The following is a 25,948-nucleotide window of genomic DNA, read 5'->3' as shown; positions in this document are numbered from 1 at the left end:
TTTTTCTTAATTGTACTTGTTCTTCCACTTAGAGGAATTCACATGAAGTGCCTTCACACATATTAAGATAGAAATATACTTATGCAGAACTTTCAGGCTATTCTTGCTCCATCTATGAATAGTGCTTCTATTCCAACGACTTCAGACTACTCATAATACATAGTTTCTGAATTGTTTGTGTTAATCCTGAATGCATCAAGAAGCAAGTTTCTCTGACAGAATAAATCCTATAAGTGCTGTAGTTTCAGAATATTGTAAAGAAGCACATTTTTTGTTTTTCTTGCATTTATTCTTATGATCTGTACAGCATAATTGACAAGTAATTTTTATTATGTGGAAAATATCTGATTTTTTTATAAAGTTTGTTATTGTAGCATTTATAGTCTTTTTATTTAGATTTTTTTTAATTCAGACATAATATTGGGTTGAACAGTTTCAGCTAGGAATTGTTTCCATGATGATGCATTATAATGGTAGATAAATGGAGCTGCTTGAATATTAACCTAGAAGAGTGTTGTGGGATGGTGCATGTATGTGTTCAGAGAGAAGTGACAAGTGAAGTACTCTAGTGAAAGTGGAGGCTGTGTGATGGAGAGGCAATAAGAATAACAGCTTAAATATGTAAGAATTAATAGGATAATAGGATAATAGATTAGTACTAGGCTAACTGCCCTTGTGAGCCATTTTAAGCCTAGCCAATTACTACATATAAGAATCAAACCCTGCACCTTGTCTCTGTAAGGTAAAGACCTTAACCATTATGCCAACCTCCCAAGAAAATGCTAGTTGAGAAATCATTCATAGATTAGTACTAAGCTAACTGCCCTTGCGAGCCATTTTAAGCCTAGCCCATTATCCCTTGTGAGACTCAAACCCTACATCTTGTGCTTGCAAGGCAAACACCTTAACCATTTGGCTACTCTCCCAACCCCAATAATTGAAAAGTTAACACACATGAACAGTGACTGGTCTGTGTTTGGTACATGGGATGTTAAGATGGGGAGAGATAAGAGGAAGAAGCAGCAAAACCTGACAACTGTTTTGATAAAACCTGAAGATGTTGGCAGTTGGATGTAAAAGAGGCAGTGAGAAAGGCAAGAGCGTACTTAATTGTAGGAATGAATAGGTTTGTGCGGCCTTTATTTATTGATTGATTGTGGCCACTCACTTCTAGATGAGAAAATAAGCGATGCTGTCCACCTTGTTGAATGTTGGGGCGCCTAGGAAAAGTTTGCCTCAGGGCGCTTCTAACGTAGTTACGCCACTGGTACTTATGCATCAATGCAACCAGGAAGCAAGCCGACCACAACTCCCCAAATGTTCTCAAAACTAACTTGACAAGATTAAAACCCACTAAAACATATACTGGACCAATACTACTAAACGATCAGTAGTTTACCCACCAATATGTTTTCCCTACTACATTCTTAAGTGTGACCTTGAATTCGAACTACAGATCTTCTACATCACTACTCTACAAAATATTTACTTGTTTGTACAGATGAACAATTTGTAAGATCATCTAATATAAACACAAATCTTAAGGCAGCCATTAATGACATTCTCAACCAGACGTTACTCCAATTCTTAATGTCTGCCCACTATATAATATCGCTGGTAACCTTCATATATGTCTCTCGCATAATGGAAATTTAAAACATACTTTCTGCAGCCTTTTCAAAATTGTTATTAATTTGGAGCCAGGCCTGAATCCCCCTAACAAAATGTAACTACATTTTCTTACTTTTGTTGTCCTGCAACAAAACTAACATACACATTTTTATTAATCCCAAAAATACTGCAGAAAAAAGATAACAATAAATAAATAAAACTCATAACAGTTTGCTTGCCCTTTAACACCCAACTCCGTAAATATAATCCATATACAAAGGAAATCGCATCATGATCAGCAGCCATTTTACTACACTCCCCCAAAACAACTTCGGATCGTTCTCATTTGTCCAGTGCATCTGATGAAGAAATCACCAGAAACACTCCACCCCACACAAACACACACTCACCTTCATTTCTCCGACACTCACACAAGCAACAGTTAACATGACGACCAAGCAGATATAGAGTCCACTGAATATTTTGCCAGATTATATTAGAACTCTATTGCTAAACTATCCCAAAAACTGTGTTACACTAGGACCCAAAGAAGCTCCACAACAATGTTAGGACCCACGGCCTCCTGTCAAGAAATTCAACAAACGGACCAAAAAGCCCCTCCCCATTATTCAGCTTTTTTTTAATTTTATATATATATATATATATATATATATATATATATATATATATATATATATAGTATACTTATGAAATCCGAACCATGATGTACCACCAAACCTACAACCTCTCCCTCAACGTCCATGCACGGCAACTAACTACTGCTGGCTGCATATCTTGGCCTGTGAAAATCTAGCACTGCCCCTGGAGAGAGCTGTCTAATGACACTATGCTGTAATCACTACTCTTACACCACCACCAACATGTGCTATGGAGAACATCCTCATCCCAATCCAACGTAAAGGCAAACAAAACTTGAAACCCTGTACCACACTAAAAGGAGACTGTCAGTCTGCCCCGGTGAGCCTGTCATGGTAGCCATTAAGCCTCGAGACTCCTCTGAAGTGACTGTGAAACTGCCAGCAACAATTACAAATCTTCTTGCTTGTGTATGTCACTGAAGTAACTGAATGGTTCAGATGGGCTATGATCCTTTATCGTAGAGCCCCAGAGTGAAAACTTCCAAAACAGAAAAATTTACATCTGTTGAAACACGGAAAAATCAGACTTTATAGTGACAAAACAGACCTATTTAAATGTGCTTCAGAAAATAACAAATTAACAAAATTCTATCAGCATCCACACTGTGTCTGAGCGGCATGATGCTGTAAAAATCCAAACCATGGAAACCATGGATGACAGCCAGAGAGTCCCACCTCCCTCCTTGCAGCCATTACTGCTTAATGCACATGCACAGCACTCAAGCCTTGCTGGCCTCACATCTTGGCACGTGAAAATACCGAAGAGACAGGAAGGTGCAAGTCCCAACCTATGAGACCCACATCTCCCCGTAAACTTTCATAGAACCGCAATACAAAGTTGAAAACCTCACAACCTCAAGAACACCACCACCAGCCCACACTCCTCCCACAACAAACTCCGTATTCCAGCCCACAGATTATGTACCACACATGCCCCTACACTGTTGGGTCTAGCAGGCTGACCCACTCGCTACTGTATAAATTCCACTTCTTTGAGGAGCAAGTGAGTTAGTTAGGCTCTCTAGCCAAGGAACAAAATTGTAGGGTTCTCATCTAGGTGGGGAGATGCCTTTCTCCTACCTTCAAAAGAGTCAATGGGGTAAAGGAAGTGGAACCCTGCACAAGCCCAACAGGATGACAAAAAACCTACACGATATACACTAAAAATGATATACAACCCCAGCAATCTAACTGTTAAACAGATACTTCACATCTTCTCATACCTAAATTTCAATTTGCCAACAATTATCATGCCCATGTGCAAAATGGGAAAAGGGGTTGAGGATGCCCCTGCCCCACAATAAAAAAAAATAAAATATACATACATCTATAACAATTACCTCCACCACCTGCCCACCATTATTACATCAAGGCCTACCTTACCCGAGTATACCTAGGTCATCATGTACACAAACCTGCTATCTAGCAAGTTCATGCCAAAATGTGATTCCTTACCCAGCTACTTGTCAAAACCCCTTAAGCCCCTCCCCACCCTTACCTCATTTCCTTCCAATCATCACTCCTTACACCCCCCCAACCCACTTAGCTTCACTTAATATATTTATCCAACCCCTTTCTGAAGACATCCCAGGACAATGTGATTTGTTGCCAAACCTCATTTATGCTCTGAGATTGATTATTTTTTCTTATGCAGATTCATTTTTTATTTGTGTTGTTCTCATTCATGTAAATATAAATTATTATACGGTGTTAGTTTCTGAGCTTGTTAGGAGAGTATCTGTATTAACAGAGTTGGTAAAGGTATTTAAAAAAGTTTAATGGGTGGGTAGAAAGAAAAAAATAAAATGGAAAATATGTTTCATGCTTTAGAACAAGTAGCCCCTTTAACTGCTTTTGTGGAAACTGGTCAGAATGGTGGACTATTTATAAAGAAAAGTATAAAACTGTATTTTGTTCTTTAGAAAAACGGCTCAGTTAAAAAGAAAACATAAATATTTTTCTGCAAGAATTAAATATTAAATGTCAGTACACACTCTTCAGGAATGGTCGAAATGATTAAAATGGTAAATAAAAATAAATGTCTTGCCCATATATGTCAATCTTGTGTTTGCATTTAAAAAGTAGCTGCAAAATGCAAGTTCCTGTTTTGACTAATACTACACCAATATTACAAAGAAGGCTGTTCCCATTCTGACTAATGCTAGCACTTCATTATTTTCAACACACTGTTAGCATTAGTCAGAATGGGATGCTCATTTTTACATTTGTTATGCTGTTTGGCTCGCACTAAGAAGCTGTTGGCTGCATCTGCTAAGTTTCTGTTCTGACTAATGGCAATTAACTGAAAAGAAGCAAGTTCCCGTTCTTACTAATGTAACACTTTACTGAGAAGAACCAGTGCTCATTCTGACTAATGCCAGTATTTCATTATTTTCAACAATGTGCTGCATTAGCAAAGGATGGGAAATTATTTCTTGATTGTACTTTTTTTGTTGGTTGTCATTTGTAAAGAGAAAAAATGGCAACCTGAAGAAAAAGCTTTACTGGATGGCATATATTTTATGTCATAAGTAGGCACTCTTTTTTTTTCTGTGAGCTATCCTTGTACACTAATTTGCTCGTTTGCATCTCTAAGTGATCCAATTAGTGTGTTATTTTATAATTCTATTTTCTAGTATAAATCAGTTTAGGATTAAAAAGGCTTTACTCTATTTTTGTAGCTATAATCAGTACCAAATAAAGCTTGGTACATACTGTTCCAAGATGCGAGCTTTCAAATTTGATTAAAGGGGGAAACAACGGTCTTTATCTACTAACATATTATAATAATGTAATATATATATATATATATATATATATATATATATATATATATATATATATATATATATATACACATACACACATGCACCACACACACACATTATATATATATATATAAAATATATATACATTATGTGTGTGTGTATACATATAAAATATTTGTACACTAGCATGTTAAACATAACTTCCATAACCCAGCCATGGCAAGTGAACGTCTTAAGAAGTGAATATGGTTTACAATTAACTTGCATAATCTTCTGAATTTATTATGTCTGAACATAGTACTGGTCTACTTTATATTTTAATTTTAATTATTTCATCACATTATTGTAAATGCAATGGGCTTACCTCTGTGATAAATACTAAAATTTTGTATTAATTAAATATGTTTATTTATTTTACATTTGTTTACTGGGAAAGTCTGACTGGATACAGTTTTTTTTTTCTTCAGTGGAGGCCCAGGGAGAAAGGCTTCACATTTACAACAGGACAATTGTACAAAATATCAAAACATTACAACAGAGAAGCAACACATAGATACAGTGTAACACATACAGAGTTCTTAATACATCAATTGTACATATCTATATAGATATATATATATATATATATATATATATATATATATATATATATAGATATATATATGTGTGTATATATATATATATATATATATATATATATATATATATATATATATATATATATACACACACACACACACACACACACACACAATACGATTTGCACACATTTCTAATAATAGAGGATACCAATATGTCTGTCTACCAGATACTTTATATATATGCAGAACTATGGAGAGATAATACAGGAAAATAATTCTATAATATCAGGGAGAGATAATTTCTTTCTTTCTTTATTTTTATTTTACATTTGTTCACTGGGACGGTCCTACTGGGCAAGTTGCCCATTTTCAGCGGAGGCCAGGGGAGAAAAGTTCCATGATTTTTAACAGTACAAAATTATAAGTAAAACAGGAAGAAAAGAAATTACATTTCAGATAAGTATACATACTGCGTTCCAGTATTTACATAAATAATACATTGTTGTAATACACAAAACTATCATTTATATTAGTTAAAGAGTGTGACATAATACATTAATGTCAGATAATTCCATAGGCTAAGTTGATAGCAGTTAGAAGGATCACATAATACATTGATTGCAATTTAGTGGTTACATTAGATAGTTATGTATAGTTTATTAAGATACAGTCAGATAGACCAATGACATTGTAAGTACAGTCTGTTAAGATTCAATCAGATAGACCAATGACATTGTAAGTAAAGTCTGTTAAGATTCCTTCAGATAGACCAATGCCATTGTTTACATTTTTGGGATAAATGGAAGAGAAGGAGTACTTAAGGGAAAGAAGGATTTGTATATGTTGTGTGAGGAGTTTAGCCTGGATCTTAACAGATGCATATCCATGAGCTCATTAAGTGGGATTTGAGTAGGTATTTGACGTTCGCTTTGTTGGTTTCATTTCTGATGTTAAGTGGTATGGTATTCCAGATTTTTTAATACAGATGGAGTATAGGGAGTCTCCTGAGCTACTTTTACTGCTAGAAATGTCCATTAGAGATTTTTTGCTGGATCATAGTAAGTGTTCGCTTAGGTATTGGATTAATAGACCTTGTAAGGCTGGATTTTTTTCAGGTTGATAAAATATTTGATTGGCTATAGTAAGTTGCTTAAGACTGAGCAGGTTAGGTAGTTCTAGTCAAGATAGTTGCTTAAGGGCCAGGCAGTGATGAGACCTAAAGGCTGAGTTGGTAGCAAACTTTACTATTTTGTTGTAGCAGTGTCTAGTTTGTCTAGGTGAGATTTGCTGAGATTAGTGAGTATATTGAATGCATAGAGAAGTGTGGAGACTAGGTGGGTTTTGGCAATAATGGTGTTGGTATTGTTGGAAAGGCATTTTCTGCATCTATATAGAGCACTACATTTTTTGTGAACTTTGTTATTGTTTGACAAATATGTAGGTCAAACTTCATATTTTGATCTATTATAACTCCTGAAAAGTTTTGTATTGGTCAATAGTATAAATGGGGTATTGTTGCTAGAAGTTATTTTGAATGGTGGGGTTGCAAATGGGGCTTTCGTAGGATGGAATAGCATCACCTTGGTTTTATCTGGATTTAGTATGTGTTGTGCATCTGCTAGCCATGTTTCAACTGATGTGAAGGAATCGTGTTATTTTTAGAGTTCTGGGAGTGTTGGGGCAGAGCAGATTAGGGTTAAATCATCTGCATATTGGACCAGTGTAGCATATAGGGTGGCAGTATGAAGGTTGTTAGTGAACAGATTGAAGAGAAGGGGACCAAGGATGGAGCCTTGTGGCACAACTAGAGTAATGGGTTAAAGAGGGGATAGGCAATTGTCCCTTTGTACAGCTTGTCTGCGATCGGATAAGTAGCCCTGAAACCATGTAAGAGTAGAATAGCTTAATTTGAGATTAGATAGTACAGTTAAGTGTATATTATGAGAAACAGTATAGAAAGCTTTTGAGAGGTCAAGAAAGATAGAAGCAACAAGGTTGCCATCATTTTGGTGTTGGTTAATTGTGTTAAGGAAGCTAATAAGGGCTGTGGTAGTGCTGTGATAAGGGAGAAATAAAGAGAAAATAGACCAGTTACCAACTGAAAAAAGTTGCTGGACATTTTGTAGGCAGAGACTGAGTCTGATTAATAATTCTGAAGGAACGGATGGTGTGGAGAAGATAAGAAGAATAAGGAAGAGAGGATAGAGGAGTTGGATAGCGGGGGGGTTGCAAGAAGGCACTCATAAGTTATACAGGGTTGGTGTCATGTTCACAAATTACATGGCACTCTGAATTTCTGTAACTTACATTGGTTTGTAAATACCAAACATGTCCACAGGCTTTTTATTTTGGTCTTCAGTCTTGCTGATGTAATGATCCTGTGGAAATATATGTGTAATCATAGCTGACACCAGTCCAGATATATAGCACCACCAAAAGGATCATGTAGAGTTCCCCTGCCTTAAAAGGAGAACTTCCAGATTACAGAATAGTACCATGTTTGTTAAATGTAGCAAACTGTGCATGCCACCAGCAGCTAGATTCTCAGCCTCCTGTCCTGGCTGAAAGTTTATAGTACTGGTGTTATTAATCCTGATCGCTGGGCAGCATGGATAGATGAGGGAAAAGAGTGATATATGATGGCATATCTGTTAGATGTACAGAACAGCAGCCCTTTTACACACTATATATACAAATGAGTCGGCTATCCTGCACGTTGTCATCAACACAATTCACAAAAAAGCATGCCTGTATACCACTTCCCTCTTACCAAAGAAAACGAAGACAGACCTAACATACTGCCAACATGTCTTTGCTGTCAGGATAGAGTGGAGTGAAAAAGGCATTCCAGGTTAGCCTGTAAGAGTAAGAGATCTCATGTGTGACTGCACTGTAAATCATCAAAAGATGACATCCCAAACACTACACAGTTTCAGCCACATTATTGTATCAATGCAGTTTTGGAGAAGTCAGTGATTAAATGTCATTTCTTGTTTGACAGTGACAAACATGGACTGTATGTCAGAGTCAGGATATTATGAAACAGAAGTTGCTTGTGAATCTGATTGTAAACACTGTGATGTTCCATTTCTGTTAGGCAAACAGCTGAAAATGGTGTAATGATGTTAAGACTTTAAGACTATTTTTATTGGTTAACTGGGTACACTTGTTCCACAAAAATGTATTTTTAGGGCTACACTATAAGTGGCTAATGCAGTAAGCAAATGTAGGTTGAAGTTATCAGTAATTTACATACTTATTTACCTTATTACTTAATTTAACACCAAATTTTTAAGTGCATAACATGTAAATCTGAATGAAGTAGTGTGACGTTACCTCCCTAACTGATCCATCAAATGGTTTTGGCACTCTACCAAAAGTCTGTGGTGTCCTGACAGATTAGTCAGCTTCTCTACAGCCACGCCTCTGCCATTTTCAACAACTATAATAGTCTATGCCTTACCCTACATACTGCATTTTATTCTCTTTTTTCATATTTGGAATTCTTATAAACTAGTTAGTGCCACAGTGTTATACAATTATGTGCTTGCCTTTACCTTGATTCAGAATACCTGACATGCTGCACCCATGAACTTCTGTCGATGTTTTCATGAAAGCTCAGCTCACAGCAACAGATGAGAAAACAGAATAATATATGTCAATTAGTTTTGCTACTGACTCATTTTGCTTGTCACAGACGGATATGATCAATGTTAGTAACCAAAAATTACTCTGTGTCCATTCAGTACAAATTCAAATATCAGAAGTACTAGATCATTTAACAATATCATAAAGGATCATAGTGACCCACTGAAATACTAACATTTCTTTGGGTCTTTATCACATCATCGAACATCCTATTTAGCAGATGCTTATTAGTTGAAACTAATAAGCGAAAACACTAAATAGCGGACGTTGATAGGGTACCAGAGCACTGAGCTGAAACCCTCACAAATGAAGGAAAGAAAGAGGGAAAACATGTAGATTCTACACGAATAACATCTTGGTGGATAACCATACTAACACTCAAGCATGTGCAATGAAAGTACTAACCTGTGAGCGATTCTGTCACTCAGACAAACTTTCATTTCTGATGGATTTTATCTGCTACAGTATTATTAACAAGGCTAGTTTAATGAGTTTAGGACACTGATTTTAAATGCAACTATTATCCTGATGATTACTTTGCATATTTAGTATGAATTATCCATTTTGTGTATTCTTCCATCTTTCAGATGTGCAGAGTACTTTATTAGGCGCATGTCCTATTTTTCCAAATGAGAGCTTTATGTGCTTATTCATAACTTATGCCCTAATTTATGTAACTCTTACATGTTCATGGTGTTTGTTCTCGACTTACTAAATAACTCACAGTCCATCTATTACCTTTAGGAGGTATGCTGACAGTGTTAACAATTTTCTAACCAGAGTTCATTTCAGTGAATACTGAAAGTAACACTAGAGACCTAACTCCCCCACAAATATTTGCATTGCTGAGACTCCATCTGCCTCCTATGTGACTCTGAGCAGCTTACTTATCCTGATATCACCACATAGTCAACCCAGAAAAGTGGCCTTGTAGATGGCAATCCCAATTGGCTAATGCTAACAGAAAGGCCATGCAATCAGCCTTGCTTGGGACTGATAGGATGGAGCAACTAGTGATATGTCTTCCAAGTAGGCAAAAAACAAAAGGATATGCTGCTGTTGAACTTTTGCTACTATTTGTAACACACTGGTAAAGACCTGAGGAGATGAGAAAAGACCAAAAATACAAGTCGTTTAAGTGCAAAATCTTGTGACAGCTTTTGCGCTAACAGATATGGATTGATCACTGCACATTTCTCATGTCTATCGTGGTCCTCTTGGAGTCCTACTGGAGTAATTGCATGCATTCCAAAACATTAACTATTTGAAACTTCATACTACTGAGAGAAAGTCTGATAATACTTAAAGACTGAATCAGACTGGACCCACTTGATTTACTGTGGAATACGAAAGTACAGGAGAAGAATGAACAAAATTCTTTTCTTTTTCATCTTTGGAAAAAGTTTCACCTCTAATTAGGCAAGAAGCTTTCAGTTTGCACTTTTAGTTCCTTCAGCTTCCATTGGTGTATCTGAAGAGGATTATGAAAGTAATTCCAAGAAGCTCCATAATGCAGCTTCTTTCCCTGATGTCCAACATCTACTTGTACCATGTGATGTCTCTGCAAGCTGAAGAAAACACATGGAACCACTCTTTAACCCAATCAGCTAGAGAAGAACAGTTACTGTTGTTGATATTGTGTATGGATTTGGAACTGACAGTGCTGTGGCATAGAGGCCTAAAGCCCTAGGTATAGCCCAGACAATACTGGCAGGAAGGGATGGGGATGACCCTCCTGGGGGAGGGTCATCAAAAGATGTTCCCTGAGAGGTGGTGTGTTCCACAGAGGGGTAGCCCATCAGTGTATGTTGATGAGGGTAGGGAATGGACAGGGAAACAAGGGTAGGTCATAAAATAAAGCAACCACCACTACACCAGCAGGAGAAGTAGTTGCCTGCACAATTCCACAGGACACGCTCAAGAACCACACTGGCTCCAGCTCACTCTGAAAAAAAAATATCCAGGAGAAGGTGGAGGACCAGTTAGCCCCAGTGATGGATAGGGATGCTAGATTGTCAGTAAACATGAAGCAGTAAGGAAAGGGAGGGACTTACAGGACTTTACAAAATATCTGGATGGTGAGATGGTGAGATGGTCTGGTTCTTTGTGAGCTTCTTGTGGTACTTGGTTAGTTTCATTCTCCATAATGAACATGAAGGCCTAGAGGAAAGGAAGGAGATGATTATACATGTCAATTACCACAGAAAGAGCTCTGCATTTTTATTTTGGAGATTTTATATTGCATACTGAGATGGTTCATCACTGAAGGGTGTTGGATATTTTATGTAGCATATTATAAAATGTAAAGAACCTTAGCCATATCATACTGTGCAGATAACTACCAATGACCACAACCATCACCATAAAATATGTTGTTTCAACAACAGGCCATAAAAAACATAGAACATTTTTCACTAAGTGTTTTTTATAACAGTTCCCAGCTCCTTAAGCATCCAGAAATGAGACAGCTCAATAAAATAATTCTAAGTCTGCAGACCCGAAAGATAAAAGAATTAATATTTTGTCTAAATCTGCCGACAGCCATTTTCTTCCTGCTTAGAATATGAATGGACTTTTTAGGTTTATTAGATAAAAACTTGAGAATGAAAAAAACAAAGTCATATACCTTCAGATGACTGTATTTAGTGAGTGACCCTATAAATGACTAGCCTTCTTAGGGCCTAAAGGACTTGGGTCCAGGTGCTTCAAACACATCATTCTAGGTAATAGGTCTCGATAGTGAAATACTACAAGGTTTTTATTCTGTTCTCCCTAAATGAACATCGGGACACTGGGTCATTGATAATCAGCATTCACAAGGTAAATGAGAAGGCCTTGTTTGGCTAGCACATGTGAGCCAGATTTTTGTATTACCCAAATACAGGAGGCAGACGTTTGTTATGGGCTACATCATCTGCTTGCACTAAGTGTGTAACAGTTGTAAGGGAATCTAAGGCCAGGGTACAGCTGATGTATGAGAAAGTTTAGACCAAAAAAAAAAAAAAACCCTGATAACCTAGGGACTGAAGACCTTAGTCTTTACTCAGCAGAGAAATATGAACTTGCCCATGTCGGGTAAAGGATGATCCTGAGATTGTACTGCCAAGAGATAAAACTTAGCTATCATTTACCTAATTTGGTCTATGAATAAGGGATAGGAACATTTCTTGTGATAACCCCCCCCCTACTAATGACTGATGGAACAACCTTCCAACCAGTGGCTTCCAGAAACAATTCTAGTGAGATTTAAGGAGACATTACACTATAGCCTATGGGAAACCACAGACGCTTCCTTTGTCCAAAGCAACTTATCAAAACACAATGATTTGACTAATAAGAAAAGGTTTTAGCCAGTAAGAACGTGAGAACAATACCAAGTTGCATATCCTTGATATTAATTTTATTTTCAAATTCTTAATATCATGTGTTTAATGGAGATTCACTAGGAAGAGGTCCAAAGAAGGTGTTGAGTGAACAAATAGAGAACATTTCCAAACAGCTGGACTTGAAGTGGAATGCCTATTAACATTTAAATACTGTTGACAGGGAGACAGAGAAAGTAAGAAATAAATCATGAAAGAGAGGAGGCAAGACAAGAAGATAAAAAAAGAATCTGCCGTTTATGAGCACCATGTTGATTACAAAATGCATGCCCAGACAGAAGCTAAACAAGGTCATAACAATAACTAGCTGTCAACTCTAACAATGTAGAAATGCAAATAGAAACACAAAGATTAGCAGGGAACAGATTACGATGTCAGCAATGCAATAAGATAAAGAGAAACAGGCTAAGGTAAGCATGCAATGTTTAAAAAGGCAGCTGATTAACAGTAGCAAAGAAACAAAATCGGAAATGCAGTCCCTTATAAAGAAAGCTACGAGTGGAAAGAGGAACTAAAATCCTTAATGGATAGTGGCAAAATCTGAAAAGAAAGCAGTCAGAAAAAAATGTATGACGAAAAAGAATTTATAATCAGGGTAGGAGAGAAGAGAATCCCTAATTAACAGAATCACAGAAATGTAGCCAATGATAAATAGAGTTTCTGTCGGAGACTTACCATTTTTAGATTCTCAGTCCTTCATGCCTTCCATTTGCTGACTATTCTTTTCGATTCATGTTTACTTTTTTTACTTGTGCCAGAAGAATTTATTTTACCCCTCTTGCACATATATTTCCTGATTTTCTTAAAAGTTATCTCGTCCTGTGGATGAACTAACAAATGTTTCCAAATCTTTCCCAGTCAAACGTTTAAAGTCATTCCCCCAAACAAACCCCCATTATTATTTTTTTCCTGTCATTTCTAAACTACGTGTTTCAAGCTTTGCCTATGTTGGTTGTCTATTTTTTCCACATTGCCTTTTTATCTGATGCATGACTTTATTCTATTCTTAACTCTATTAATACATCGCCACAATTCTCCCATAGATGTCAGTTTTTACTACCTACTCAATAATATCTCAGAGTGCATAATAGGAGAATTGCTACACCCTAAGATTTATTACTGCTGTAGAGCTCCACAATTCTCTAGGAACTATGAACCACAGTGTGACAAGATTGCAAGTGCCCAAGGTACCGCCAACATCTATGCCTTTATCACACCCTCACGGGTGACCCTCGTACAAGGATAGCCTCTTTTACTTTTCATGTGAGTACTGATACGTCCCACACACGCACAGATTATAAAACCTTTACCTTACTTTCGTATTTCTAATGTGGGCATCCTCCAACCCTTTAGTACATAATGTAGACATCCGTTAAGTGTTGCACTCTTTCTCTTTATCATCCTGTAGTACATGTGAATAGGCTATGCCCCACTTTATTTACAGCTGTTGTTTATACTGAAGTGACCTCCTTATAGTTCCACTGCTTGCCCTTTTAGCTTCAGAATAAACAGTTCAATGCTACTTTCTTTGTCATCCTCATCAGCCTTTTCATGCACACTTCATTTTGTTTCTTCATATAGATACTGTAAACCATCTTTGTCTCTTTTGTTCCCAGTTTCCGCTCCATGTAGCATAATATCTAGGAATCATTACAGCTCACCCCATAGTGCTGTTATGTCTGCAGTATTTATTTCTTCCTTATACAGATATACCCAAAGCTAATACTGAACACTGTCATGACATAAAGGAGTAAAGTTCAATTTATAAATCATCTTCCTCTTCCTGTTCTAATGTATGGGTTTGGGGTCTATATTAGTTTACCGAAAGTGTATTTCTGCGAACACCTAATCAGCAAAAAATTGCTTCTGCGATTCACTGAATTTATCAAGGGCAAAGAAGTAGTTGACCAACTACACAACTTTGCCCTTTTCTCCACTGTAGTGCAATCTCAGAGTTGGTATATATAGTTGGGGAGTGTGGGGGAATGAAGCCCCCCCTTCTGTGGGTTCAATTTAGTGAGATGTTGGCCAGTTGTACCGCAGGGCAAGTATTTCCTTGCCCTTGATAAATCCAGTGAATCGCGGAAGTGATTTTTGCTGATTAGCGGTCGATGATTAGATTTCCACTGAAAGACACTTTCGGCAAACTAATATAGACCTTGGCATTGGTGGGACTGATTGACTCCAAAAAAGTACTGAACCAGTTGGACATGAAACAAGAAAAATACTGCATGCTTATCAAAGAATATGTAAAAACGCAGTGCATTCCAAGATTATATATCCCTCTCTCTGAAAAACAGATATGTAATCATGGAGCATGTATATGTTGACCTCATCAGATGCAAACATAATGAAAGGTCTAAATCATGAAGAGAGGAAGTCTTAAGATGATATCTCCGCTTAGTTTAACAGAAGCATTTCAGAATAAAATGGGAATGAAAATCAAAGCAGACATAGAGAAAAATCAGACAGCAATTGAAAATACAAAGGCAAAAGAAATAAAATAAAGAAAAGTACCAGAAGAGAAGGAAAGAAAATTGAAAAGTCCACAAATATGGTGGGATGTACAGAAAAAGGCTGGAAATCTTATGTTCACCAAGATTTAATGCATGAATAGTTAAAGAGAGGTGAATCAAAAAACAAAGGATGAAAGGTCAATAATGTCAGCCCAACGTAGTGAGCTGCACAAATGTTGCGTTACACATCCCACTGAAAAAGTGTGAGAAAGAGACAAATGCAGGTTCTGTAAAACAGGATGGGAAACATTTTCACATCTTGTTGGTGGGTGTGATATACTCATGGCTGAGGATTTGAATGCTAAAAGGCAAAATAACGGGGCAAGACTGTTACACTGAGAATTGTACAAACACTACAACACAGAACTAGCTGAGAAGCATTTGAAATATAAACCACAAAGCATTATTGATAATGATGAAGTGTATATCACACAGGATCACCCCTTAACAATAGTTTAGAAAATATATGCAAGGAAACCAGATAGAGTAGTCCAAACAGAAAAGAAAAAAAATAGTAGTAACCATTTAAGTAGCTGCAACTAGTGACTATAGTGTCTTACATACCGAGAGACACAAAACTGTAAAATAACAGGATTTGCAAGCACAAGAACAATATAGAAAAAAAGGTAGACAGTTCCAGTGGGAGGAATGGAACTAATAAAAAAATTACAATCTAGTTAAATATGCTGCCAATATATGAAATCACATATGAACTTTAGAAAGTAGCAATTCTGGGCACACTGCAGATGCAGAGAAAAATATTCCTGGATAACACCAAGGACTGAAGCAATTCTGATTTTGTGAAGTATAATTATGTCCTAACTTAAGAATGGGATCCATTCTCATCAAAGTATATAAAAAATATAACATTTGGAGAAATTATGCAGCTGTTTCATATTTCCAACAACATTAAATAACATTTTACTGGTCCCACCTTTTCACATTCTAATTTTTCCTGTTTTGTTGTTCTTGCCATCTAGCCCCTTGTGTACATTTCCAGTCTCATTAATGATTTTTGTTCTCTATCCTTCTCATACTTTTGTTTGAAGGGAGTGATGTCCTAATGTATTTCCCATTTCAGTTGTAAGAGTTCTTGCATATAGCATTTGGTACCCCTATGTACTTCTTGCACATAGCATTTGGTACCCCTATGTACTTCTTGCACATAGCATTTGGTACCCCTATGTACTTCTTGCACATAGCATTTGGTACCTCTATGTACTTCTTGCACATAGCATTTGGTACCCCTATGTACTTCTTGCACATAGCATTTGGTACCCCTATGTACTTCTTGCACATAGCATTTGGTACCCCTATGTACTTCTTGCACATAGCATTTGGTACCCCTATGTACTTCTTGCACATAACATTTGGTACCCCTATGTACTTCTTGCACATAGCATTTGGTACCCCTATGTACTTCTTGCACATAACATTTGGTACCCCTATGTACTTCTTGCACATAGCATTTGGTACCCCTATGTACTTCTTGCACATAGCATTTGGTACCCCTATGTACTTCTTGCACATAGCATTTGGTACCCCTATGTACTTTTGTAACCACTCTCAGTTGATTGACCTTGGTAGTGGCACTAACTTATCAGCCAGTCTCTCACCCTTACCATCTACACTGCTTCATGACACAGATAATTTTCCTCTTCCTGTAGAATCACATGACTATATTGTTGTCTTATTTCTGCCAGTAGAAGAGCTTAATTTGTTTTGTGCATATTCTCAGCATAAACTGTACTTTTATTCTGTTCCTTGCATCTAAATTAGACTTCTCCAGAATATATACACACCACTTTCTTCTTCTCTGAGTTCCTTCATCTTCATCCCTGGCTGTCTTTTTGTTATTAGGTCTATTTATCCTGCTGTGCCATTTTCATGCAGAAAGCCCCCTTTTACTGATCCCACACCAATTCCCTGCAGTGCTGTCTCAGCATTTTGAATGAACATTTCCTTTTCTGCATCACTGATACTTTTTTTTTTTAAAAAAACGTATTTCCTTTTATGAAACAAAAAGTCAGTTTTTCATTTTTTCCTCAGTTTTTTTGATTCCTAGCCTGTGTCTTATGCATCTTACTTTATATTCTTTTTCCCCATCGCATGGTGTTTTACTAGACAACTCTTTATTGTAAGCACTGAATCTTAACCACAAACATATATGGACTTAGCATTAAGTCTCTATTCTGTGACAACTCAGTTTTACTCAATTTTTGTTTTCATTATGATGCCCTTACATACTTATGACTGCATCCTTACACTGGACTTTATCATGCTCAGTGTACCGCATCCCTTGTGTTTATTATATCCTGCAGCAACTTACTCCCAACTTATTACTTCAGCTTAATATACACACCACAGCTAGCCACCTCTCAACAGTTCCCAAACGATACTGAAGATCGGCATCCCCTGGCTATTCAGTTGTAGAATCAAATTACATTCCTCACTTGTAATAAGATCAAAGAAACCAACACAAAACACACACACACAAAGCAGTGACACTTTTTACTAAACGTGAAGCACATAATCTTAAATGAGCTAGTTAATAAGTTAATTTAACTGAACATCAACATTAAGCAAAGGCAAAGCTGAAAGCGTTGAATAACAGAGAGATATGATTTGAAAAGGAGGCAGCATCTACCATTGCTGATTAAATGAAATTACAACAGTACCTAAATTTAAAACCAATACCTAGAAAAATAAGACAAATTAAATAATTTGATGTGGAAGTCAAGATTCGGTATTATATCATGAGTTTCAGCTGCTATAATAAGAAAGGTTGCAGTTTAAAAACCTACATATAGATGCTGGAAAGGAGAAGATGAAAGACACCTAGAAAAGTTACAGCTTTTAACATTAACAATAGTTGCAGATGCCTTACATTGATAATGATGAAGTAAAGTTAAGAATTAATCAAAACACATGGTTCAACTTCCAAATATGAGTTGTGCAATTGTAAGATATACAATAGGCAAGTCTGCATACAGGATGATCTATTTCACCAAAATAATACACCTGGTACCTTGGCCAAATATTGCGGAAATACATGAGATAAATAAAAACAAATAACATGGTACATTAATTGGTATCTGTATTGAAAAGAGACCTTTATGACTTCTATGAGTTTCATAGGCAGAGATAGAAACTCTGGAGTATGGAAGTTAGCATCCTTTATCTGATAATCACAACATTAACTCTTAGCAGTTGCAATCTGGAATATTAGGAAATTAAATTGATTGATATAAAAAAACTAATTGTAATCCACAGCTAATTAGTTAAGCTGATAAACAAAAGGAAAGGTATATACAGAGTTAAAGAAAGATATGGAGTAATTCCAAATTTTAAAACCAAAGAAACAGACAGTGTGTGGAGGGTTAATTTTGTAATTGACCAGTAATGTCAAATATCAAGAGGTACAAAACCAATAAAAATGTAAAATGGGTAAACAACACCACAAGAAAAATGTCTGTAAAAGTAACCTTTTATTGCTCGAATCCAACAAATAAATGTGAAAAATAAATAAATAAAAAGTTAAGTGCTTTCGTCCAAAACAATATAATCATGGACTTCATCAGACCTAAGTAATCAAGATCTGAATGAGTTTAAATATTCCAAACAAAATACCTAATTAAAACTATTAAATGCACAGAACACAGAAAGGTTGCAATGACCAAAGTGAAAGAAAACATACACAAAACTGTGCCATAAAGAAAAAGAATGGAGCAATGAAACAATGAAAAAGTAATTAATTGAAACCAAAATATTAAAGTAAATAAATTCCTAAAACCACTGAAAAAATACAAGTAATATGAACATTTTTTTCTTACATAATCATAATGCTATAAATTAGCAGTGTAAATAAAACAATAGCAATAATGCAGTAATGCGTACAATTTTAAAAATCAAAAATAAAATATCTAGTATAGTAAAAACATTTACAATTTAGCAGCTCTTAACTGTAATACTGTCTGTACAGAAATATAATTGTTAATACCAATTCCCTTGTTTTATTTTCTCTGTTAATTTATTGCATTAGGCTATATGGTAAGGTAAAATTTAATATGAAATGTCAGAAAGTTTATTGAAATATATAAAATGAGTATGCATGTTAAATACACTGAGGTAAAGTGTGGGGGTGGAACAGTATATATTTAGCAGGAAGGAAGGTAAACAAGCAAGCAAATAGGCTGGGTAGAATATCAGTGCTGAAAAACCTATGAAGAAGAGCATAGGGGGCGGAGATGGAACCCAAGGAGATGAAAGGGGACAGATCATGTACAATGCTGACAAGGGAAGGCCAAGAATCTGTTCAAAAGGAATATATCAAAAGAAGGGAAGGTAAGGATTAAGGAATGGTATGGGATCAAGGCTTCCTGGATGGCAGAAGTGATAGACTATAAAGTCTAGCAGACTAGATGGCAAAATCAAATGAATAACAGACCGATGTAAATGCAGAGGAGGAAGTGCAAACAGGTGGTATGTGAAGTGAACAGGATTAAGGAGCTACAAGATGAATCGTGGTTTAGACATCAGGCAGATATGGGCAGAAGTAGAGGAGAGGTAACTGGGGAATTATCTGTAAAGTTGTTAGTGTTTAAGCAAAATAGTTTAAGGAAGACACAGTGGTAGATAGAGCAGAAACAGAAAAAGGCAGAAGAGTTATAAAGAATACATGCATTGGAGAGTATGTCTGATGTAGTCTGAAGAATGGAATGAGCCAGATCTAGGAGAAGAAGGCAGCAAAATGCATACAAAGGTCAATATGGGAGAGGTTATGGTACTGAAAACTGTAAAGCAAGTTGTCAGGATGGCTTCCCAACTGTTTACTGTAAACTAGTAGAAATGCAGATAGAGTTATATATGTCAAGCGTATATAATAACATAGGAGAGGAAGTACAGATTCAGGAATGTATGTGAAAGGTAGTGATGGTGGTGTTATATAAAGCGAAAGGAAAAGGGGATAGGAGGACCCCACAAATTATAGAGCAATTTCTTTAATGTGACATGAAAATAACAGATTATTGCAGAACAATAGTGAGATTTATGACACAGTGTGAGAGAGAAAGGATAAAAAGGACAAGAGTAGTACTGATAGATATGTAAAAGTCTATCAAATCAGTAACTTGGATGTTTAGACCAGGTATTGTGGGAGGGGAGTGTTACACAGAGCAAAAAAGTATAAGACTATTGTGCAAGTAGCCTAATGTTCAAATTAGGTTAAACAGGAGCTTATCAGATCAGGTGAAATAAGGTAAGGTACACAGCAGAAGTTACATTATCCTATGAATTTTCATATTAGCCATGTAGAACTTGGCACAGAAGAAAAATAGACTGATTGAAAGCTGGAAAATTAGGGAATTGTGGAAAATGAGGAGACTAACTCTGTTTAATGATGATTGTACATTACTGTTGGATGACATGGACATAATGCTTTTTCTGGGTACTAAATATTTTTGATGGGTTTTTGAAAATAATTAGGTTTTATATCTAACCCAAAGGAAACATTGGTAAAAGGGTTTGGAGGAAGACCACCATGGTCAAAATGATGGCATTAGCATTTGTATGCTAAGGTATATCCAACCCTAGTACAGATTACAAGAAGAAATTGGGAAGAGGTATGAGATAGAATAAAGGGAATATTATATAAATGGAAAGGTAGGATGTATATGATGAGGGGGGAATATAGCGATCATAAGAGAAATGATGATGCAATTAGTTATTTATACATTAAGATGAGAAGATCAAGCCAACAGTGCCATGATTAGTGTAAATACAGAAATTATATGATACATTTATATGGAGAGGACAGGGATATTGAAGAAAAGATTGGAGGTTCAGAAAGCAGAAGAATAATGAGATATGCATGAGCTTAAGAGGAACAGAGTGGTAGTGAATGTAGTAGAAAAGCTCAGGAGTATAGAAAATGAAAAGATTAGACTGAAGATATGAAAGGACGGCAACAGATGGGGGGGACGTAGTATGTCTGTGGAGACAGAAAAAGCAACAGTTGTGGGAATGAATACATTTATAAAATAGAGGTGTGAGCTTCAGAGCACCATAATAAATTAGAAATAGGGATGTGATCAGTGAGAGGTTGTAGCAAATATTCAGGAGGTAATAGGAGCGTGGAAAGAAAAAGGGTTAAGATATATTTAGCAGGTACAAGAAAAGGGAAATAGAGAGCACTAAATGACCTTTGAACATTTGAAAGGGATTTTTTTTCATTAATTAAAAAAGACTGGTTAGCTTCCAGGGAAGTAATAAGTAGAATCAATATGAAGAGACAAGATGGAATGCAGAATGGAAATAAGGAGTCTGTTAAATGAAAGGGACACGGTTGACAAGGTATTGAAAAAGGAAAGATATAGAAAAGATGCAGAGATGTGGGACAAAAGGAGACATTAGCTGCTTTTAGAAAGCTTAGGAAGTGGTGGGTGAAGGAAAGAGAATGGGAGAATATTGAGAAGTGGGCTGAAGCAGGGCAAGTAGTGTAGAGCCTGAAGAAATCACCATCAGTGAGGGATTGACACTTGAGGCTTTCATGGGTTCTGTGGTCATATCCAGAGTGGTGAAGTATATAATATTCATACGTGGTGCAGATGCAAAGTAGAGCAGACAGAATGATAGGCAATGAAAGCAACATCATAAATTATATATCAAATATGTGAAGGAAGATTATATGCTATGCATATCTAAAAAAGATGAATGGCAAAAGCCATAGAAATTATATGGAAGGAGAGAGATATTAATGGCAAGATAGCTGAAAGGAGAAATCACTAAGGGGTGGAAATCAATGGATCTCAGTAGCATCAGGGCAGATAGGATAGGGCAATGAATAAGGCAAGCATCACTGAATTAGAATAATAAGACGAGTAAAAAAAAATAAATATTAATGCAACACAGTATAGAGATGTAGACAGAAGAGGAAGGAGGAGGATAGTGGGAGGAATTAGCTGAGAGGAGTAAATATTATAATACCTTAACATATACATTAATTTGAGTTATACAAGCTTTGAGTGAAATGAGATTGGCAATGGCTTAACTATATACAGTTTTGTGTTCTATGTATAATGGACAAATGTCGAACAAAGTTAAATATTGTAATATGGAGGTGTTGAAACTGGTACTAATTTAACATTTTGTGAGTGAATCCAATACAAGTAATTTATAGAAAAAAAATAATTTACAGACCAAAGAGTTGTTCTAAAACACAGCAGATAAGAGAATGTAAATACCAGCTTTTGTGGGCAAAATCAATTTAAGTAATTTATAGGGAAAAAAAGAATTTACAGACCGAAGAGTTGTTCTAAAATACTGCCCATAAGAGAATGCAAATACCAGCTTTCTGACCACAGTTTGATACCTGAAGGTACAAGCTGCTATTATTCCAACTTGTACTCTTAGTTCATGTCTGTATGTTGTTTCACTCAAGTAGCTAATTCTGGAGGAAATATGGTTGTCTGAATAGGATGGGTAATGTTTTTTCAAGACATCTAAAATTTTACATCTTGATGACTTCTGAATATATTTTGTTTTTGATGTGTATTAATGTTACTTGCACAGATCTGATACAGATTCATATAACTGGGTGCAAACTCCTAACAATTTAAATGAACAAAAATGGGTACAGTCACCATAAATATGTTGTCAAAAAAGCAAGCATTTCTGAAACAGTTACTAAAGAAGGTAAACTGTTGTAAATAAATGCCTTACTGTTTTGCAGATTGAATAATTGTTTAATAAACGTCCACTCTGAAGTGCTGTTGTGAAGCTCAGCTCTGACCCTTATATTGTAATCTATATTAGCTGCAAAGTCCATCATGTTACATGAGGTTACGTTGATAGACTCACACATAGTAACCCAGATGTGTGGTGTAGTTGACCTCTCAAACTCCCTACAAGAAAGCAAAGTGCAAATATTTAGTTAATATGCATTTTGAAGGTTAAATGGAAGAAAGTTTTCAAAATGGAAGTTGCTAAACAACTCTGTGTTTATGCAAATTATAAACAAACATAGCAAGTCAATGGCCACATTTTATTGATTTGTTTATTTTTAATTACATTTTTAACTAGAAAAAACAATGAGTCACACAGTATGCAAATTAAAACTAAGGGAATCAAACCTCAAGATAATCTGATAATATTAAGATAAAAATCATGTCTAAAAAGTCTTCCATCAGGGTTGGACATGTTTACTTAATAACACATCTTTTTTTTTTATTTTGTCCATTATATCGTATCTTAAATTTTGGTTAAAACGTAAGGTTATTCAGAGTTACCAAATCTGTAACGTAAAGTGTAATGTTTGTTTTTGTTAAGAATATATAAGTTGTCTAATACTTCTTTAAGGCTTTTAATGGTGTAAAGAAAAAGTTATATTAAAATGTGGGATCAGTAATTCTAAACATGTATGTTGCATTTCAAACACATTGTGCAAAGTAACTCTACTCATTTGTAACTGAAGAGGCTATACATGATATTACCAGTTTTCAAGCTGCAGGTTTTCTCTTCAGCAGAATAATGGAACCTATATCTGCACCAGAAAATAATTTCAAATGTAACATTTGGCTATGAATATAATCTAATCACAGCAGAGTCATGCATGTATCAGCACATTTCTGGAATAGCAAACATTCTAACAATTATTATTAGCCATCACTACTTCAATGCAGTGTAGAGACCAGGCAGCAAAAAATGTATTTTATTGGTGTTATCTTTGTTTTGAAACAACTAAACAGCCTATTAAAAGTAGCATTGAGCCAACTGACAAATACGAAAATGTAAGCCACCCATCTTTAAGTAATCGATACAATTTATAAATGTTTAGTCAAAATATGACAATTGATACCAAAAATTATGAGGAATTACTTTGAATGTTATTCTTTATCTACAGAACATTATCCAGTATGAAGTAACACCATGTATAGAGTCACATGAACAAAAACTATAAATTATAGCACATGGAGCACCACAATCATGTTTTAAAATTGGGAAAAACTTTGTAAACCAACCTTCAGTGTTAAACTCAGATGTCATACTATAGCATAATAGCAGTTAGAGTACTGAGGAGCAAAAGACAGTGTTGAAGCTGTGATACCTTCTCTGAGACACAGGTGCCTCACAGAGTAAAAAGTATCTAATAACTTTTAAAGCCATTAATTGCAGACATTTCACTTCTGTCTGCTGTCTGTGACACAGTGCTAAGTATTGTACGGCTTTTAAAGCTACAGAGTAATTTGCATTTCTATGCTTCCCCTATCGCTAGTAGTACATTTGAGCTATTGAAATTCTATGCACTACACAGAACTGTGATCACGTGTTTCCAATCATAACTCAGTTTTTAAATGTTCTTGACACTGAGGTTAAGATTTATCTCTTGTGTTTTGCTTTTCTCTGCTCTTGAGGTGAATGTCTTGACATCCATGTCTTTAACACATAAAACATGGTTATGACTGAGGACTTGATCAGAACTTTCTATATCTGGCTCTGTGGCAAAAGTTCCACACTTGTACATTTCAGTATTGTATCACTGAATATAAGATGCAAATTGCAAGGCATTACTCTGAAAACTGATTTTAACGGTAATATTATTAAAGCATTGTTTGCAGTAGTGAGCTTTACCTTCTGCATTAATCCTTAGTTAACCTTTCTTAAATAAACTTGTATTTTATAGTGTCTCACTCAAAGAAACAATACTTGAGAAACAAATTTAAAGAAGCTTAGGGGTTGTTAATACGACAAGCTAGACCATTAGTTCTTCACAGAGTGGTCTGTCAGTACGAATAATGGCAAGGGGTAGAGTGGTGCATTCCACTTTGGAGAAATCAATCATTTTTCTCTCAGCGAAAAGAATCTTTACCCACTATGCCTTGATTAATGGACCAAAATACACAACTATATTCTGTTTAGTTGAGTGTCAAGAGTATTACTTATGTTTAACTGCACTTGAGTGCTGTTAATGTCTTAAGATAGACAGCCTGCTTTGTTCAAGATGCTGTGATATGTTGGAGAGGTCACAAAACTCAGAGAAGAAAAATACATTCATTTTCTAACACCTTTTTCAATTCTCCCAGTTTGTGCAACCACAGACATAGGAGAGAGAGAAAGAGAGAGAGAGAGAGAGAACTGGAGTGTTGAGCCCTCCACTGGGGTGCAGGGCATATTACACTAAAACGATACATTAACTGTTTTGGAGTGATTAGTATGGTACTTCTCCATGCTTGCAACTCTATTAGGTTTATATGTTGTAGCTGTGATCTTTTGTGTTTTTATTAAAATTCTAGAAAATTAATGGTTCAAAATCCATTTTGTTGAACAATACCTAATCAATTATGTTTATTAGTAACGGATGACTTATTACTGTAAATATTGCCAAGCTATGGCATCCTTAACAATAGTCTGTCCAAGTATGTGCATCTCTTTAAAAAAATCATTACTTTCTACAAGTGAAAAGAAAAGTCAGAATAATATAACTATATCAAGGAGTCAAGAAAATCCACTAAAGTCAAACGTTGGTCCTGACAGTATCGTGTTATTTCAAAGTATTCTGAATTTAAAACCAAAGTGCTGAGCTTTAAATTCTAAATAAAGACATAAGTGTTACTGCATGAAATGGTCTAAAATAATCTTAAAAAGCTGTAAATCTCACTCAGTAATTTTGCATGCTTATTCGTCCTAGTGTCATGGAATGGATAGCAGTTAAGCCATCATTAGCTGTTACTTTTCTGTTTATTTATTTTTTGTCAATCTGGTATACAGTTCCTTATGATCCACACA

General features: G+C 35.8%; 1 protein-coding gene across 1 annotated transcript in view; it reads right to left on the bottom strand.

Moving 5' to 3' along the window:
* Positions 1 to 25,948, bottom strand: part of IL20RB (interleukin 20 receptor subunit beta) — a 545,181-nt gene that overhangs the window by 289,239 nt on the left and 229,994 nt on the right. The window contains exon 3 of the mRNA XM_044070107.1: positions 22,886 to 23,067. Coding sequence (XP_043926042.1) covers positions 22,886 to 23,067 — 182 coding nt within the window. The remainder of the gene's footprint in view (positions 1 to 22,885; positions 23,068 to 25,948) is intronic.

Source organism: Protopterus annectens, chromosome 4.part1 (genome assembly GCF_019279795.1).
Source record: "Protopterus annectens isolate FY-2018-M chromosome 4.part1, PAN1.0, whole genome shotgun sequence".
NCBI lineage: Eukaryota > Metazoa > Chordata > Ceratodontiformes > Protopteridae > Protopterus > Protopterus annectens.
This window is presented reverse-complemented; position numbering and strand designations above follow the sequence as displayed.